This window comes from Halichoerus grypus, chromosome 8 (assembly GCF_964656455.1).
Source record: "Halichoerus grypus chromosome 8, mHalGry1.hap1.1, whole genome shotgun sequence".
NCBI classification, from domain to species: Eukaryota; Metazoa; Chordata; class Mammalia; order Carnivora; family Phocidae; genus Halichoerus; species Halichoerus grypus.
The window spans coordinates 109,996,480-110,015,955 of record NC_135719.1 but is presented as its reverse complement, the minus strand read 5'-3'; the positions used below and the strand labels follow the sequence as shown (position 1 = coordinate 110,015,955).

The 19,476-nt window shown below is 39.8% G+C and overlaps 1 protein-coding gene and 1 long non-coding RNA gene across 8 annotated transcripts in view; one reads left to right on the top strand and one right to left on the bottom strand.

Moving 5' to 3' along the window:
- Positions 1 to 12,050, bottom strand: part of TMEM260 (transmembrane protein 260) — an 82,349-nt gene extending 70,299 nt beyond the window's left edge. For all 5 annotated transcript variants that reach the window (XM_078053752.1, XM_036108987.2, XM_036108989.2 and 2 more), the window contains exons 1-3: positions 11,854 to 12,050; positions 6,927 to 6,958; positions 6,050 to 6,201 (exon numbers count right to left, since the gene is read on the bottom strand). In XM_078053752.1, the coding sequence (XP_077909878.1) occupies positions 6,050 to 6,201; positions 6,927 to 6,958; positions 11,854 to 12,013 (344 nt within the window). In that variant the 5' untranslated portion in view covers positions 12,014 to 12,050. The remainder of the gene's footprint in view (positions 1 to 6,049; positions 6,202 to 6,926; positions 6,959 to 11,853) is intronic.
- Positions 12,051 to 12,134: 84 nt separating this feature from the next.
- The window catches only part of LOC118546302 (uncharacterized), a 72,957-nt gene continuing 65,615 nt past the window's right edge, over positions 12,135 to 19,476 (top strand). For all 3 annotated transcript variants that reach the window (XR_013440702.1, XR_013440704.1, XR_013440703.1), the window contains exons 1-2: positions 12,135 to 12,659; positions 12,740 to 12,863. This is a non-coding gene — a long non-coding RNA (uncharacterized LOC118546302). The remainder of the gene's footprint in view (positions 12,660 to 12,739; positions 12,864 to 19,476) is intronic.

Sequence of the window (19,476 nt, the reverse complement as noted above, 5' to 3'; positions counted from 1 at the left end):
GTGTTATTTTGTATTCAACAGCAAACCTGAATGGTTAAAAAGTACATTCCAGCATATTGTTCTCAAAGGCCCTGGCCTTGGCTTGTCATCACACTAAGTCCCTTTTCACTCAAAACTTAGAAGATGCTGCATACATTTTGAAACATTAAGATACTAAACGTATGGGAGGTAAACTTAAAAGATCCAAATAACTAAAATCAGCCGAATGAGGGTATGAAACTGTTTTCATCAGCAACACTAACCAACTCAATAAACAATAGATATTTAATATTAAGTAGTCTTATCATGCAAAGTTATGAAAGCATATCTTAATACTTCAATTCCTGAAGACCGCTTTCTGTTTTTATGGCTTTGAAAAGTAGCACATCTATGGGAGTTACGGTCTAGAATTTTATTTGTAATTTTAAGAAATACATGCATTTATTATTACAGCCGTAATGACTGATGACTAGTTCCAGTGGCAAAATCTCGGCAGGAAACAGATTTAGCAATTTGAATGTTTTATAAGTTTTTGTAATTGAGGAAACTTTTCATAATCTGACATTTGTTAAAACCACTTATTAGAAATTATGCAGCACAGTAGCTGTGGAAATATGAGCTAGCTTCACAATTATAAAGTCAGCCTATGTAGCCCTTTCCTATTGTATATAGTGGCATAAACCCCACAGCGGCCTATCAGCTAACTGGCAGGCAGGGGGCTGCTCTATTCAAAGTGAGAGATACAAGCTGCAGGGCAAAAACCTGGCAGCTCCCATCTGACCCCACAATCCCCTACTGGTGACAGCTCCAAGCTCCATGGCAAATTAGGCCTTCTCATATTACAATTGGAGAAGACAGATTCCATTAGCAGTATCTGAAATTGAGTGGAGAGCTGCACTGTTATCAGACTTGACTCATAAGCACTGCTATTAATCAGAGCTATGATAGCATTTATATATTTCAAGCTATCTGCTGCCTCTGTGATATTCTGCTACAAAGGGTTGATGGGACTTAGGAAAGTGAACAATAGAGCTTTCTGGGAAAAGCAGAGTAAATCAAGAAAGTCTATGACTTCCGCACATTCTGAAGGGATTGTGGTTTACATAAATTTTCTCCCAATTGGAGATTGAGCTCTTCCTCATCTTACACATGGGATTTAGTTGTCACTCAATGGTAACAGCTGTGAAAAGGTGAAGCGGCCCACCGCTCAGAATATTGCCTTCGCTTTTAAAGCAATTAACCCATGAACAGGAGGATACCTGGTGATATCAAAGGGATTAGGCCAGGCAGTGCATTATTAACATTTCCTTGAACTAATTCTAACTCTGACTAGCTGTCAGAAAAGACTCTACAGTCTTAAAAAAGAGTTTTTGCCCTGCTTTTTTCCCCTTCAAAATGAAGTGCTGCTATTTGAGCCTAATATGTCCCTCTACTTAGAAGAAAATGCAAATGAACCAAGCTCTTAATATGCTTAACCAGTCTGAGTCAATGCAATTTTTATACAAGTATGAGAGAAATATATGATCAATTAACCAGGGATCAAGACAGATATTCTCCTGAATGGAAATTAATGCTCCAGTACTTTCCATTCTTCTTCAACTACAAAAACTTGGTGACTATTTGTTACTTCTGCATAGTTACCTCTGAAATTAGGAAGAGCTTGACATTCTTCTCTATGGCAATAATCTAAAATACTCTTTGAGCTGGAAAATCCAAATGTCCCTTAAGCAGGAGATTCTACATTTTCTAAGGTATGGCATTTTAATTTCCTATTCTTTATTGAATGGAATCTTAGCTGGAGCTATAAGAATCGCAGACACAGTGCTCTGAATCAAGTATTCCTCCTCCAAAAGTTTAATCAAATTAATTTTTAGCAGCAGCATAACGTTTAGAATTGCATCACTTACAAAAAATAAAATACTGGCACAAAAGGATCTGCCAGAAGATATTTAAATATCACTGAAATTGGTTGTCGGTTCTTTGTAGTGAGCAGGCACGGTTTCACTATACCTTCAATTATCGTTAATATTCATATATTCTAGGTAACCTGGTTGACATGAAGAGATCTGATTTCTTACTGTACAATGTTAACGGTGTTAGAAAGTTTTTTAATGCAAGTTTCCTAAGACAGTACCTTCTAGAAAAAAATATTTGCAAAACTGTTTATTCAATGGTTAGTGACTTTGTCTTAATTTCTTTAAGTAAACACTGAATTTTGATTATAAAAACTAAAATAGTTTTACTTTCGATTCACAAGAGTCCTCAACAAACACTGTTGAATGAATTCTTCCATACTTCCATTTGGCCCACAATAGTTTGGAAAGGATATGCTGACTCTCAAGCCTATTGAGAGTAGATTTCCTGCCCTGGACCCTACTAAAATACACGATACAAGATATGCCCTCATCTGAGATCATAAGCAATTGAAATCTTACCTGAGGGAAAGAATTTTTATACAATGCTATCAACATACTCCATTCTCTTTTAGTGATACCAGAGCATAAGAAATGTAAGCATGTTGATGTTGCGAGACAGTGATTTCAGGGCTCCTTCCTTATTAAGTATATAGGACCTAGTTTGAGGTTGCTTAGAAAATAAGTTTGAAATTCAAGTACTAAGCAATGCTAAATCCCGTTCATATTAGTGACGTACCTGAGCTGTAACTTTTTAAATTCTGTATTAATAGGATTTGCGAATTTTAAAGGTGACACTTTAGATATCGTACCATCAAAACTTAAAAATCATTTACTTCAATGGCCTTGAAAGAGAAAATCCCAGTTCCTACAAATCCCTGTGTTATGTAGTCTTAAAAACACAGATGTACACATTAATAAAATGAATACTGTTTCATAGAAATGAAATGTATTAAACTCCCTTCACATAGTGAATGCTGAAAAATACCCCTGAGGGGGACAATACATAAATACATACAGAAACAACTGCCACAATCTTACTATTTTTAATTCAATAAAGTATAGTGACGCATACAGCTTTCAAAGTGCTCTTTTACTCCCATGCTTTCTACATTAGGGCGAAGCGAATATACATGAGTTCTTGTCAACCATTAGGAAAGACTGACAAAAAAATGCAGTGTGAATGACATCTTACGGCTCTTAAAAGCAAGAGAAAGATGCAAGGAAAGCAAAAATTACATAGTAATTGGAAACAACGAATAAACTGTTCTTTCAATCTAAGTCATGTTTACTGAAAAAAATGGAGCTTTTTACATCAACACATTTAAACAGAAATTTGCTTTTAAAATACAATCTTTGTTTAAAAGGTACAGAAGGTCTTTATGTCCACCCCAAGAGCTAAATATAGTGAATGCCATGTGAACAATTACCTGAAAAAAACCTAAACCTGTTAAAAGAATTAATTTACTGCACACCAGTCAGCGCTAATCCTACGTGTACAGTAATGTTCTCTGAAGTGATGGGGGGAGAGAAAGAATAAAACTGTTTCCTGGATCAAAACCCTCCAATATTCCACAACAAAATGGAATGATGATTTGGCCTGTCGATGAATAAAGTAGTCAAATGTCTCCTCAACAAATTCTGATAAAGGAGGCAACCTGTAAAGGAACACGTTTACCGGACGCTGGGCTGGAAAAAAAGCTGTCACTGTAATGGCTGCACAGGAACTGTGTCCTGCTGTTGGGTTTATATTCACAGAAGAAAGGTTTTAAAGGTTAAGTTCAGGTCATACAACAAATGAAATTGTAACAAGCCAGCTGACATTGTATAATGTCTTCTTCCACTCAATCAATAGGCTACTGTTAGTCCTATTACCATAGAGATGGCTTGCTCTCTCCTGAAGGGTGTCTATTGTTTGACAAAACAGATTTGCCACTTGAACTAGGTTGTTCCCAGAGGACGTGTACCTTGTCAATTATTTGTATTCAAAATAATGAAGTATTTTCATATTAAAATGTATGTAGGAGATAATATTGTGGGATCCCTTTTCTGAAAGAAAGCAACTTTCCCAAGTACAATATTACCAAAACATTCTGAAAACCACTCAAATATCCAGTTTAGTCATATTAAGGGTTTTTGATTTAAAGCCTATTCAGCAAATATACAAATTTACCATTAAGACTGTATTTAAAAAAAAAAAAGGATCACAGGTTAAGTGTGCTAATCTAAAACCCATTATAATCAAGCATGATAATAAAAGCTATTTTAAAATGCAGACAACTCAAAGGAAAATTATTGTCCAAAGCTATTTGGATTCTGTAAATTTTTTATGTATGATTTTTACAGTGGTTTTCATGTGGAATGGTATCACCAATTAATATATTGAAAAGCATGGAAAAGTTTTAGAGAACAAATCACTTTATTTGCATAAGAGCTTTTTATAGCCACATAGCATTTAAATATATGTTATAGAAATGATCTTCTAAAATATAAATAAAAAATAAAAAATAAAATAAAATAAATTACAGATGAACTACTAAAATAAATACAGGTATTAATTTTCTTTAAATGCCTTTGTCTTAAATGTCTTGTGAAGATTATTAATTCATACATTCAATACAAGACAAGTAGTTCTACCTTTCAACCTAGATATTTAAAAATGTTAAAGATCAGTTTTTCTCTCAATAGAAATAACGACAAATTCTTAATTATAAAAGACTCAGGAGAAACAATTCTAAAGAAGATTACTCTAATCATTTAGAAAAAGAAAGTATTCATAATACTAATCAATCCAAGCAGAGATGTTATTTTCAACATTTCATACTGAAAGATTGGCTATCACTGAAAACCTGTAACTGAAATAAAAATGAATTAAATAATGTAGACACAAATGTAGTAAATGATCAACAGTTACAACATCTGAATCTGAAAGCTTTCCACAAATAAATTTAAAAGTAAGCTTTAGGGTTATAATTATGTTAACTTTTACCTTTCCATAAATAATTAAAAAGGAAATTTAGAAAGAATTTAGTCAAAGGGCAATTTTATGACTAATGCAAATAAAAACATTAGTCTCCAAAAATGGCGTTTGAAATTGTCTATTCAAATTATACTATATTTACATACAAAAATTTGTTTTTATAATAAAAACTGCAGTAGTTTTGTTTTTTTTTTTTTTTTTTTTAAAGATTTTATTTATTTATTTGACAGAGAGAGAGATAGCGAGAGCAGGAACACAAGCAGGGGGAGTGGGAGAGGGAGAAGCAGGCTTCCCGCCGAGCAGGGAGCCCGATGTGGGACTCGATCCCAGGACCCTGGGATCATGACCTGAGCCGAAGGCAGACGCTTAACGACTGAGCCACCCAGGCGCCCAAAACTGCAGTAGTTTTTGAAAGAAGTGTTTTAATTTGGTTCTCCCTTTGCAGGAAGTGTAACTTGTATTTTTTAACTATAATCTCCTTAGGCATAGGTTAGACTGGTTAAGAATGAAGGAGTCAGAAGCAGCAAAGACAAATTAAGTTTACCAACATCCTAAACTAATGACCCATTTTTTAAAAGCAAGGTAGCCTTCCAAACTAAGACAACCTTCCTATCAGTGAAGTATGTGGGGTCTAATTTGCCTACCTTATTAGGAACAATGTGAAACCTTACCAAAACCATATCCCAAACTGATTTCCTTAGTTAACAGCCTCATTTCAAAGAGTATACAACATGTGCATATTTAGGATACAGTATAATTAGGTATTAGCTCTGGACCTGATAGGCAGCTGCCCATCAGCAACACTGTGAGTAATTAAATGATATTTATCATTTACCAAAAGATGAACTTCATATTGTTGAATTAAACTGGCCCATCTGCATCTTCATAAAATGACAAACCTTATTAGTTCTGCCTAACCCGAGAACTGTGATAATGAACTGGTGACACCTTGACTCCATTGTAGGAAGCACAACCAACTGTGTAATCACCTGAGGGGTCAAGTGCGTATGAAATTACTGGAAATTAAGAAAGTGTAATCACAGGAGTGATTAGGAAAACCATTCAAGCAACGAAAAGAGTTTTGGTTTTGGGGTTTTATTTAATGTCTGCACTTAGGCCATCAGAATGCTCCATCTCCAATTAGCCAAAATTAATTTTAACTCATCAACTACTTTACCTGAAAACGGTGAAAAAAAGTAACGACGCAGCTACTGCTCCAAACAAGCCACACAGAAGATTGACGCGGTAGGCAACTGAACCAAAAGGAAAGAGCATAATTGCCAGTTTAGCCACCAGTGTGAACAAAGGATAGCCAGGAGGATGGGCAACCTATGGAAAAATCAGCGAGTTAGAAGGTTTTCACCTCCTACTAAAGAGTCACACTGGCTTTAATTGCAAAGTAGCCCTTTGCTCGGGCAAGTATAAAGATTAAGAGGCAATGTCTACATGTTTGAACAGTGGTTTTCTATTGTAATCCTTTTGTGCCAATACAAATAAATATTTTCTTTAGCGGATTTGGCAGCGTCTATCACATGGTGTGTCACCTAGAGAAAGGGTGACATATTTCATTGTCAGTTCTTAAGCAGTTTGTTCTCTGGGTTCACAGTACATTAGGGTCATTTAAAAGGCTACTGAAAAAAAGCAGGTTCTGAAATTTCGTATTGGTTGGGAAGTTGAAAGACCACACTGCTATCGGATTACCACCACGCTGACAGTCCTAAGGTCTTGCCTAAAGGGATCATGCACCATAATAAAGTTTATTAAATAATAAACTTATTAAAACTGTTAACCCGATTTATTTTATTCTCCATAGCTTATACAAAATTTGGGGTGATAATAAGCCAGCTACTGTATATATAGTAAAGGCTTTGCTTTATAATTTAGTTTAATTGGATTTAAAACTTAAAGTAAATTGTCACGTACTGTACTTATAAGTTACTAAAAACTGGGGTTTGAAAATAAATTAATCTACTTTACTCCATGCTTAATTAAACTTTCTTAATTCCTAAAACTGTTAATGAGAGCATTGATTAAACAATAAAACTAATACTTACTCCAAGCTCATGTGCAGCTGTGATCAGTTCCCCTGTGAAAAAATAATGTAAAACCAATAATTACTATTAGAAAATGACACTCCTCCAAAGTTTTCAAAATCCAAATGCTTGCACTGGGGTTTTGCATTAATTTGACTGGATAAAACTGTAAATCTGTAGAGATTTAACAGCATGAAATAGTCTAAGGATATTTTCTCCCTTAGGTCTTACTGAACAAATGATCTTTGATAGTTTTTAATAACTGGTCAGTGGAAACATAGGTGAATTCTGGTTTTTAAAAAGTGCTTATTTTCCTTCCTAAAAGTTGTGCACACTTGCAAATATACAAAAACTCTTATAGAATATAAGTGTAATATGCTGCAATGTCCCTCAAGAATTTAGTATAAAAATATCTACAAAGATGCAACTTTATGATAATGTAAAATGTGCAGACCTCTGAGGCTTGGACACTCCATAACATGTACCATTCTGCTCTAAACTGGCATTTGAATACCTTCTCTACATTAATTATGTCGGGTATCTTTAAATAATTGCCGAGCACTTATTAGCTCCAGGCTATTTTGGTAAGCTCTGACTACTGTAATACATTTCTGCAAACCACTAAATCATTATGTTATTTACATAGTCCTTTGTAATTCCTCACCATCAGCGATTATTTCTAAAATTATGATGCAGTAATTCAATGTCTATTTGTTAATATTTTAAGTATCCAGAGCACAGGGACTATTTCTGATTCATTCCTGTGCACTGTAATACAGGACAATGTAAGAAGTCAATGTTGATGGTTTATGAAAGTTACTAGTATCTATTAGGAAATGTATTAATGTCCATTTTCTATCCTTCGATGGATATCAGTGCTTCTTTAATTTCTACTGTCCCAGCCGCGACGTAGATCTTTACCCTCTGGCTAGGACGACAGCAAGAGCTTTGACCAGTTTTCTACTTCATCTTCATACTGAAATCACCTCTTGCCACCCCACCTCCCCAAAACAGGTTGGATTGTATCGCTAATCCAAAATTTCTCAATGGCTGCTCTCTGCTTACTAAATGAAGTTCAGATTCCTCAGCACAACAGGCTAACCCTCTAAAGGCTTCAAGGTCCCTTTACAAGGCATTTATCAATGAAACCTATGCTCACCTCAGTCAAATCTGATTACCCACTGTTCCTCTGGAATGGTTCTTTTGCACCTCTTATCACTCATTTTCTCACCCAGTGTTCTCTCCTAAATCCTTCAAGGCCTAGTTCAATTGCCACCTTCTCAGTGACACCTTTCCTTATACATACCCCTCCCTAGCCTCCCCCACCAGAATTAATCACTTCTTCCTCCTCCACAGAACCTGCTCTAACCTATTTAGCACTTATTTAGATTGCCTTATATTCTAGTTAGTTGTTTTCATTTCTGTCTTTTCTACTAAGTTGAAAATATTATCCTATCCATTTCAGGGGTCTTCAAGACACCACCACCCTTCCCTCCTCTGGTCCCACAAAGAAACTAATTCAAGTCCTGCACACAGAGGTTGACAATAAGACAAATCATACTGTCATCCTTACTACTCAGACACCCCTATCTTAGGGTGAATGACTGCTTGCCTCATGGAAGCCCCATAAAGGCACCCAAAGACAGATACTGCTTTCCTAAGTCAGTTACTTAGGGATACCTTTTAAGTTTTCTGGAGATATTCAAGAGCAATTTGGAAACCAAAGGCACTTTTTCCATCTTAGAGACTTTTTTAAAGAAATAGTTTATGGTCTAAAAATATTTAAACTAACTTCCCTTTGTAACTACTGTCGACACTTTATAGTTTTACTCCAGAATGGATTAGGCTTGTCTTCAGTCCCAAACCGTTTTAATCAGCTTTTTTGGTATTTCTATAGGTATGATGAAACACAATTAAGTTCAAATTTTCAAAGTCACTATTTATTCTCCTCCATGTAAAATGTATTTAGAATTGCATTTAACATTAAGAAAAATAGCCTACTTTCGCTAACTTCTTTTTACCATTAAAAAATCATGTTGTTAAGTTCTGTAGGTATAAAAATTGGGGGAATGTGACAAATTTCCATCACCTACTCTTATCAAACGTTAAACTAAAATCTAAATAGGAAAGATAGCTATTATTCAAAGTCTATAAATGCATCCTTGAAAAAAGCTAAAGGGAAACATTACTCTTAAAATGGACTATGATAAAGACAAAAGAGAAATGTGACTGGGGGGAACAAAAGAGCCTCCTGGATGCTCGGTTACTCCCAACCCTTTATCCTAGGGCTTCTTCAAATTTAAGTCCTACTACAACTGCACCAGAATTACCTGGATGCTTTTTAAAAATGAAGATTCCTTGACCAAACCTACCTATATTAAGACCCTCTGGCACCGGGGCTCAAGTTTCACAGACAATTCTGGGGTACATTCAAGTTTGAGAATTACAGCTTTTCTGTCTGAGATGCAAATGGGTGGCAAGCTCAGAATTGTTAGTGGATGCTTATCCTTTACAAAAACCAGCTCCCTCTGCGTTATACTTTTTATATTAATTACGCAATTATATGCTCATCTATCAAGTCTGTTACAGACAGTATCCTTAAAATATATGAACACATAAATAAGCTTTGTTTTACCCAAGAATAACAAATAGATGTGAAGGCAAGATTCCCACACTCTCCTCCAGAGGATCATGAGTATTCCCGCCCATAAATCAACTGAGTATCAAACAGTGCAAGAAATAATTTTGGCAAGACTACACAATTTGATAGATTTATGGAGTATAATTTAAGACTTATCAAGAAAAAAATACATACTTTATACTGGTTTTGAGATGTGTTCTGTTTATTGATAAAAATATATTTCATAAACACAACATTCAAGGAGGACAGTACTTTCAACATATAAACAATATTATCAAAGATATGATTATACACATTTTACTGGCAAGACTTGGAAAAGTTTATTTATCATTCCCAACAATGAACACCAAAATATTAGAAGCAACCACTATTTGGCATCAAACTAAACAAATCAGAACACCTAAAAAGTTTGGTAACTCAATGTAAATGGGTAACTTTATTCTCCTGGGAAAAAATAACAGTATTAATAAAGACACCAATCATAGATTTTAAATAGACTTTAAATAACACTATATATGTGATGACGGATTTAACAAAGAACTTAGAGCAGAGGTTAAGAGAGTCTGTTCTAAAGTCAATCTACTTGAGTTCTTTCCTTGACTGCCCCCTGCTTTCTAGCTGTGTGAATTCTGGACACAGCTGAGCCTTAGTTTTGTCAGCTATAAAAGGAAGATACTGATAGTTCGTACCTCACAGGGGTAGTTAACAAAGGACAATCCACGTAAAGCACTTGAACAGTGCCTGGCATATAGTAAGTGCTCAGTAAGAGTTATTTTTATTCATCCTATCTGAAAACTTCAGGTTCAAAGAACCAGGGTAAGTAACTGTCAATGTTTTCTTTTTCTTTTTTTTTAAGGTACAGAACTACTCAATCTTTAAGTAATGCTCTCCCCATTGTCAAAACTCTCACAACTATAGTTATTTCTATTATTCAACGTAAGCCTTGGAAACATGGTAACTCCATTCCCAACTATACTAATGAAACACTGCTCCTATTTGTTCAATAGGACTTGAAAGAAAGAAGGCAATGATTTGTATGTAAAAGGAACATCAAGGATCCTCAACGTGGAAGGCAGCCCGGAAGATGGCCCCCACTGATCCCCAACTCCTGCTGTTCTCACTATATAATCCTCTCCCCCGTGAGCGTGGGCTGCATTTACAGACTGTCAAGAATAAAACAGGGCAGTGGTCTATCAATCACTTCCACGACTAGGTTTAGGAAATGACAGCCGTGTCAGTCGAGGGTGCCGTCTCTTTCTCTTCACAAGAGTCGGCTTCCCGAGAGACCCACGTGGCGAAGAACCGGACTGAGGTGAGAAGCGAATCCTCTCCCAAGATGAGCCCTGAGAAGACTGCAGCTCCCGCCCACCCCGTGACAACAACCCTGCCCTGAGGAAAGGCACCCAGCCAACCTGCACGGAGATTCCTGATGCACAGGGAAGGCGAGATAATAAACACCTGTTGTTTCAAGCCACTAACTTTGGGGTCATCTTGTTAAGAAGCAAGACGTAACTTAACTAGTACACTCCTTTTTTTTTTTCAGTCTATAGATTCACCTCGAGAAGTTACAGCACTACCGGCATTATCGGATGGTCACTTAATCTGGCATCAAGACAAAAGCAAACAAAACCAGGCTCTTGCTCCTCTTCCCAAATACGTAACAAGCCTATAACAAATACATAACAATGGCTCATGTGATTTCCGTGGTCCGTACTTTTCTTTTTAATAGAAGCAGCTTGCTTGAATCACAGCTGGCTTCCGCTCTTGTAAGCGTTCTCCCTCAAATAGTCTGCGGGGCCGGTGCCTTTTCAACATTCAGGTTTCAACTAAACACCCTGTTCGGAGGCCTTTCCGGGCCAGCCATTCTGAAGGAGGCCCGGGCTGCCCCACGCCCCCACCTATCCCCCATTTCCCTCCCACGGGCTGTCGCTGTGCAGGCGGTAGTGTGTGTACTGTCTCCGCCCGCCCGACAACACTCCCCAGGGTACTTGGTCACCACCGCCGTGACTCCTTTTGTCTGGAACACAATAAGGACTCAGGAACGTTTGCGGGCTGAGAAGGAATGGAAAGCGAAAACTCGGGTCCCGAAAAATGACCTGGCCAGGGACAGGGGTCGGCAAAGTCCCACCAGGCGAAACCGGCAAGCCCCTTCTCCAGAGCCGGAGAACGACAGACACCAGTTACAGGAATGGAAACAGAAGTTGGCCTGGCACGCAGAACCCCGCACGGAGCACGGGCGGGCGGACCGGGGGGCGCGAGCTGACCCACCAGGGAGAGGGGCGGGAAGGCGGTCCTGAGATACTTTACCCGAGTCTCCCCCCGGCACCGAGGGGGGCAGCGTGAGGGTGAACACGGCGGCCACGCCGGCGAACACGGCCACGCCGCCGCGGAGGCCCCCGGAGCGCCGCGGCCCCACCCGGGCTGCCCGCCCCCCGGCCGGGTCCCCGCCGTCGCCGTGGAGACCCATGGGCCCCGTGGGGCCGGGGGAAGGAGGCCGCGGCAGGCCCAAGGACTCGGGCGGCCCGGAGCTTCCCCGGCGAGAGGCGAGCACAGCCCGCGCGGAGGCTTCCGGGTCGGGCCTCGGCCGGCTCCCCGGACCGCACCTTCCTCCGCCGGCCGCGGGGAGAGGACGCGGCCCACCTGGCACCAGCCTGCCGGGGGTTCGGTGGTAGCGCGCCACGCGCTGGGACCCACGGGGGTATAATGTGCTTTACAGTCGCCCACCACGAGCAAGAGCCTTCTCTTAAGAAAGCAAGCCTGGGCGCGGGACTGCCATCTCTACGCCCCCCCCCCACACTGACTTGGTCGGGTCTGACAGAGACGGAGCGGGGTCGCAAACTGGGGTGCGCCAGGGCCGCCTCTGCCCCCGCTGGTGTGGGGTGGAACTACACCGGAGGGCCGCGAACGCCCGCCCGAGCCGCCCGGTGCCAGAGCCCGGGAAAGTGTGCGCGCAGCGTGCGCGAAGCAGGCCAATACATCGCGTCAACCGCATGTTTACTACGATTAATCACAAGCCCGTGTGCGAATTATTAAATCGCTGAGTTACTTTCAGAGAGATTAAAATACGCTAGTTGGTCTATTTTTTTCCTTATACCACGAGGAAAACTCAACCGGTGAGTTGAGAAACTTGAGTTTCTGTGTTAATACCAATAATTCGTATCCTGCTAAAGTTGTCTCCTGCTTTGATGAACAGGGGTATTGTGGTGGAGCTTTGACACAACATGACAAATGAAACGGAGATGCGGTACGCTGTACACGGTTAGCTGCGATGCAAGAAAGAACGGGGACTGCAGGACAACCACGTAGCACGGCTCTTAGTAAGATTTTTAAGCTTACATTTTACATTATTATAGTAATTATTCTGAAGTGGGAGGGGAGGAGGGCATCCTCTGTGGAATGCATCTCAAAATACACCAAAGATTAGTGACAATCTAAAACGTGTCACAAGTACTCTGAGTGGAACACTTGGTCTCAACTGTGGAGTAACATCCACCTGCATCGGCTGGCAGTTGCGCCAGCAATACCTTAGTCTTCCTCAGGTACTTAAATAATACTTTCTCGGCCATATTGGGGGTTCCTGGAGGGCATGGCCGTGTGGTAGGCAGCTTCTAAAATAGCTCCCAATGATCCCCTGACCGCGGGTATTCTTTCCTTTATGTAATCCTTTCTCTGGTGTGGGGGCCAGAGCTCTCAGTATGGTAAGGCATGAGTGATGGATTAGGTTTATAAAAAACTGACTTCCATCGTGCTGACACAGGCTGCTTTCTGTTTCTTTTCTGAAAGAGCACGCCAATGATTCATGCTGACTGAGCCAAGCATGTCCCTTTCATCTTTTGCTTCTGAGTTCTGTAAAAAGATACATTTTTATCATGGCAAATTATTTTCTAAAGGGCACAATTCTTTGCCCATGTATGGGTAGTAGAGATCAGTGTTGGAAGTAGGAATTTGGGAGTTCTCATGTAGGGATGAGAAGGATGAGGAAGTTCACCGAGGCATAGTGTATCGAGAACAAGGTGAAGGTCAAGTATTAGCCCCTATTTTCGTTTCGGGAATGGCAGGAGAGGAGGAGAGAACAGTGTCAGAGGGTCATGTGTCCCAAGAAGCTAAGGAAGAAATGATGTCAGTGAAGGATATGTGGTCAGGTTGTCACAGAGGGGGGAAGGACGGTGAGGAGGGCCAGATTGAGGTTTTGTGGGGCTTGAGTTTATACAATTTGGAGAATCATCTGAGCAAAAGAATACAAAACTGCAGATACAAAATTAGGTACAGGCATTGGAAGGAGCCTGTGCTAGTGACAGGCCGTGAAACTTAAGCTTCGTTAGCTTCACAGTTAATCTCCTTTGACGATGAAGTAGGGCCAGTGCTCTGTGCCCGACTCTGCCTCTCAGGACGTGTGCTGATGCTTTGCTCCCACCTGGAGCCCTGTCTCCTCCAGGCTTCCCTGAGAGGACACTGCTTTGGCTCTCCTTCTATCACTGGCCTCTCTGCCCTGGCTTCGCTTCTGTCAGACCTCCAAATACTAGAGTGTGCCAGGGCTCACTTGTAGACTTATTTTTTCTCTTTCTGCCTCCTTTCCCAAAATAATTTTATTGAAATTTTAAGTAGCAACTAGAGTCTAATAAATTCCAAAACTACACACTGCCATTCTTTCCTTTAAGCGACTGCTTTTAAAAGAAAATAACTGCACTGTGATTTCCCTGTTTATATATCTAAACAACATTTCAAACCTGGCAGTCTTTGCCTGTCTTATTTGCACCATATACCATGCCTAAAATGGTGACTGGCACAAAATAGTACTTAACAAATATTGGCGTAATGGATGGATACATGCACAATGAGAGACCACTGGTATACCTGTTAGGGATTGCATTTAGCTCCTGGTAACAGAGACTCTGCTACAGTGTCTTCAACATGCAAGCATTTATATTCTTATGTAGAGGTCTCAAAGCAGTCAGTCCAACATTGATTTGGCAACTCTCTCATGTCCTCAAGGAAAAAACTGAGCTCCTTATATCTCCCTGCCCCATCCTACTCAACTTACGTCCTCAAGGTCATCTCTTGACCCATGATGGATGCTAATGCTCCATCTGTATTTGAGGAAGAAAGAGAAAGGATAGGAAGTGATGGGAATGTCCCAGCCTTTTAAAGAAGGTTATGGAAATGCCATTCCACAATTATGCTATATTTCATTGGTCACAGTTGATTAACAGGCCACTCCTAGGGGCAAAGGCAGTTGAGAAATGTACCTTTGCGGCTAGATGGCTTTTCAGGATTTTATCACCAAGGAAGAAGGGGAGAATGGATATCGGAATGCAACTAGCAGGTGCTGCTATTGTTAGATTTGGTGAGTTGGAAGTGTTTGAACCTTGAAAGTTCAAGGGGTGAGTTTCAGTAGAGTAGTAGATATGGAAACCAGGCAGTAGTGGGTAGGAAATGAGGAAATGGAAGAAGAGAAAATAGAACACATTGGTAAGAAGTGTGTCAGTGAAGGGAAAGAGAGAAGTAGTATGGGAATTCATAGGGACTGAAGTGTCAGATGAGGTTTTTTTTGTAATCCAAGAGAGTATCTGGAGAGAGACAGTAATGAAGTAAAGATGTACAGGAGGCTGGAGAGAACGGAACCAAGGAAGAAAGAACAGGAAGGATGAAGCTAGAAAATATTAGAGTTCAGGAGGGAAATTAAGGGAATGCATGACTGTTGAACTTGATCCTTGGGGAGACTAGTGAAATATATAAGGAACATGTACCTATTATACATGCTCTGGTTCATTCCACAGTGGGTTAGAGAGAGCTACTATAATACATACTATAAATTAGAAAAATATGTGTACTACTGAGGATTCAGCCAGAGGAACAAAAGTAGTAGGAGATATATGGGTGCTATGAAATTTATTGCAAGAAATTGTCTCTCGTGTTTGTGGAAGCTGGCTAGGCAAGTACAAAATCCCTAGGGCAGGCCGTCAGGAAGGGCAGGCTGGAAGTCTTGGGCATGGGGTGAAGCTGCTGTCCACAGGTGGAATTTCTTCTTCATCAGGGAATCCTCAGCTCTGCTCTGAAGGCCTTTCAACTGATTGAATCATGTCTACCCAGATTATTTAGGATAATCTCCCTGTCTTAAAGTCAACTGATCACAGACTTTAATCACAACTACAAAATACCTTCACAAAAACACCTAGATTAGTGTTTGATTGAAAAACTGAAGAATGTTGTCAAGCCAAGGTGACTCATCCAAAGACCATCACAGTATACATAATGCAAATTCAAGTCAGAGAACATGTGAATTAGAAATAGAATATCAGATTGAAGGAAAGTAAATATATGAATGTATGGGCCTATGGTGTACCAAATTTGGCTCTGGGAGTCTTGAAAGCAAAACAAGAGGGAAATAAGATCATTTGTGTGGCCTCTTAGATCCCCAGGGAAAGCGAAGTCTTCCTGGCACCTATGGCCAGCACCTAGCTTCTGTGGACACCTTAGGGAATGGCTCCTCAATACAGCTGGGCAGATATGGGCATTCCAGCTCTTCACTAGGCCTCTATTGATACCTCCTAGCTGGGTGGCGGGGTGGGGGGGGGTGGGGGGGGTGGCAAGTAGCATCTTATTACTGTTTCCCTGTGGCTTCTGATGATACCACAGTGAGGAGGAGGAGGCAGGGCAGGGACGTGGCCTCCTTTTTTGGGCTGCTGGTGAAAATCATGACTCTCCTTTAGGCTCCATCTGACACCACCTTATCAGAGAGGGGTGGGCAGCTCATTACTGCTGGGTGAGGGTGGAAGTCTAGGCTCCCCATGTGGACTTCGCTGACACTGTGGAGAAGAGAGGCCCCATTTCTACCCAGCCAGGATGAAAGTTCTGGCTCCTTCCTCAGCCTTCAACATCACCCTGGTGGGTATTTGGGGACATCTGGAGAGGGTGGAAGTTTAGGTCCCTACTCAGCCTTCGCTAGAATGGGTAGGGCCTGGGGCCACTGTTTTTTTCTTTGGTTTTTGGCTATAGTAGAGATGTTACTTTCTTAATGTATCTGTGCTGATGCTTTCCCTGTCCCTTGACCAGAAAGAACATGCTTTTGTTGGGGCTTTTTTGGTCTGTGCCCATCAGCATCTCTGGGTTGTCAGCTGCTCTAGCATCCAATCTAGGATCTATGAGGCAAAAAGAAAACCCAGGGAACTCACTATCATGTTGTTCTTCAACTTCTGAGGCTCCTATTTGGTCTGCCTTCTTCTCTCCACCTTTAGTTTTCTTATCATTGTCTTACATATAATGTTTAGTTGCACTTAGCAGGAGGAATAGGGAAAAGTGTCTGTTCCATCTTTCTGGAAGCAGGAGTCACTCCCCTTTGTTTTATTCTTTCCGAACATTTACAGCAGCTTCACAGACATTAATGCACTGAAATCTGCCTTAAAAATTGTCATTTAGAAGCCATTATTACCACTAAATCCCACTTAAAATAAAGTCAAATGTGTCTTAATCTTACCAACACCTGTAAAATTTTAGATTCGGTACTTTAGATTAGAAATTAGCTACCTGGAATACCATCCCATAAACCACCTACAATAGGACAATGCAAGAAGACACAAATGTCCCTGTACAGTACCTTAGAAAAATAATTTCAAACACTCAAATTACTAGTAACCAAAAGAATTTGAAATAAATACCAAAAAAAGTCATTTTCAATCTTTCCAATTGTTGAAGGTATTTAATATCTATAGAGTGTTAGTGATGAAGTAATTTGATATAACATTTTAGAGGGCAATTTAGCTACATGTATCAAAAATCTATAAGATATTTATATAATGTGACCTAGAATTGTCAGTGAAAGTATGAAAATGTGTTCAACTTGATTAGTCATCAGAGAAATGCAAAATAAAACCCCTGTGGGATACTACACACCTACCAGTTTAGCAAAAGTAGAAGTCCAACTATATTTAATGTCAGCAAGTGTGTAGAACAATGGAAACTCTAGCAGGAGTGTAAATTGGTACAACCACTTTGGAAAGCACACGTTTTTCAAGGAAAGACAAAGATATGCAGAGCCTGGATCCTAGCAATTCCATTGCCACATTTGTACCTAGAGAAGCCAGAGACAGTTACAAAAAATGTTCATAGCATTATAGTTCATAAGAGCCCCCAAATAGGAACAACCCCAAGCACCCCTCAACAGTGGAACAGAGAAACAAATCCTGGTATATTTATACAATAACCTGCTACACAACAAAGAGAATGAACAAACTACAGTTAACCACCATGGAAAAGTATGGATGCCTCTCATAAAAAATACCAAACAAAAGAAACAGTTATAAAATAGTACAGATAGAATGATTCTAGTTATTTAAAGTTAAAAGATAGTGAAACTAAGCTAAATTGTTTGGAGATCTATCCGTAAAGTTTTAAGCTATAAAGAAAATAAAAAATCGTCACTGATGTTGGGATAATGGTAGTTACCTCGGGGGTTGGTGGGGGCTGTGATGGGGAGGGGTACCTGTGGGCTTTACTGTGCTGTCAGTGCTTCTGTTCTCGACCTGGGCAGTGGCTACTTGGATATTTTCTTTATAATTATTCTTTAAACTATTTATAAACGTTTTTAAGCACTCTCCTATCTATATGTGATACATCTCAATGAAAAAACGGGAAGGAAGGGAGATTGTGGAGCAGTTATCTAGAAGATAGTTTTGTAATGAATGCTAAGCAGAATACTACCCTGAGTTGGCATGTGATAACTCATTATTGTCCCTGCATCTTTTTACTTCGGTGTAATCTAAGGGATTATAGGGAGGTGTTTTATACTCAAGGAAAATAGATTTCAGCATGAAAGTAAATTTCCTTTCAAAATCCCTTCTGGTGATCTACTGTAATTGCATACTAAACTCGCTCCTGAAACCAATTTACTTTCGAACATAGATTTTGTGAATTATGCTCCAGACCTTTGGCAAAAACAAATACTTGGTTTTATAGTGTGATGTCTATCAGGAGTCTTCAAAATGTCAATGAACCAATTTCTTTAAACAAAACTCTAAAATAGCACATAAAAAAGGAATATTATTTAAAGGCACAAAAGCAAAAATTAGACAAGGTACCCTGACAACTCTCAAAATTAGAAGCGGAGGTAAGGATTGTGGAGATGAGCCACATCCTCATTCTGTCTGTCTGTCTATCCTCCTCATTCATCAAGAGATAATGTTTTAAATTGATAAATCAACAGGTAGCTTTGGAGGCCTATTATTGAGAGAGGTAGTCATGAGAAGGACCAAAATCAGACAAGGCTGAAAGTGGTTGCCCCTGAAAAAGACTAGTGGGAGGGGAGAAGCAGGATGGAAGGTACTGCTTTCATTATAAGTTGTCCTGTACTATTATACATTTTGCCATGTGCATTCTATTACTTTGATAAAGAATAAGAAAATATTTGTAAAGGAACAAATGAAAATGAAAAAAAGCCAAAACCACAGCTGTTTTGAATTGCAGATTATATGAAGAGCCTGAAATACAGGAGCCATATAAATGTTTGCCCTAAATCAGTTGTTTCCTGTTTGAATTACATTTTAAAAATTCTCTCATTTAGCCTTTCTACTTTGATTTGCAAGTATAATTGTATCCATGTTAGAGAAATTAATTTTTCATAAAGTATTTTGAAAATCTTTGTTCCAGTTATCTGCTTTTGTGTTAAAAACTACCCTAGGAGCACGTGGGTGGCTCAGTCAGTTGAGCATCCGACTCTTGGTTTCCACTCAGGTCATGATCTCAGGGTCGTGAGATCGAACCCCCATCCCCTCTGGCTCGGCGCTCAGTGGGGAGTTTGCTTGAGATCCACTCCCTCTCCTTCTGCCCCTCCCCCCACTCTCATGTATGTCCTCTCTCTCTCTCTCTCAAATAAATAAATAAATCTTAAAAAAAAACAAAAGCAAAAACAAAACTACTCTAAAACAATATGGATTT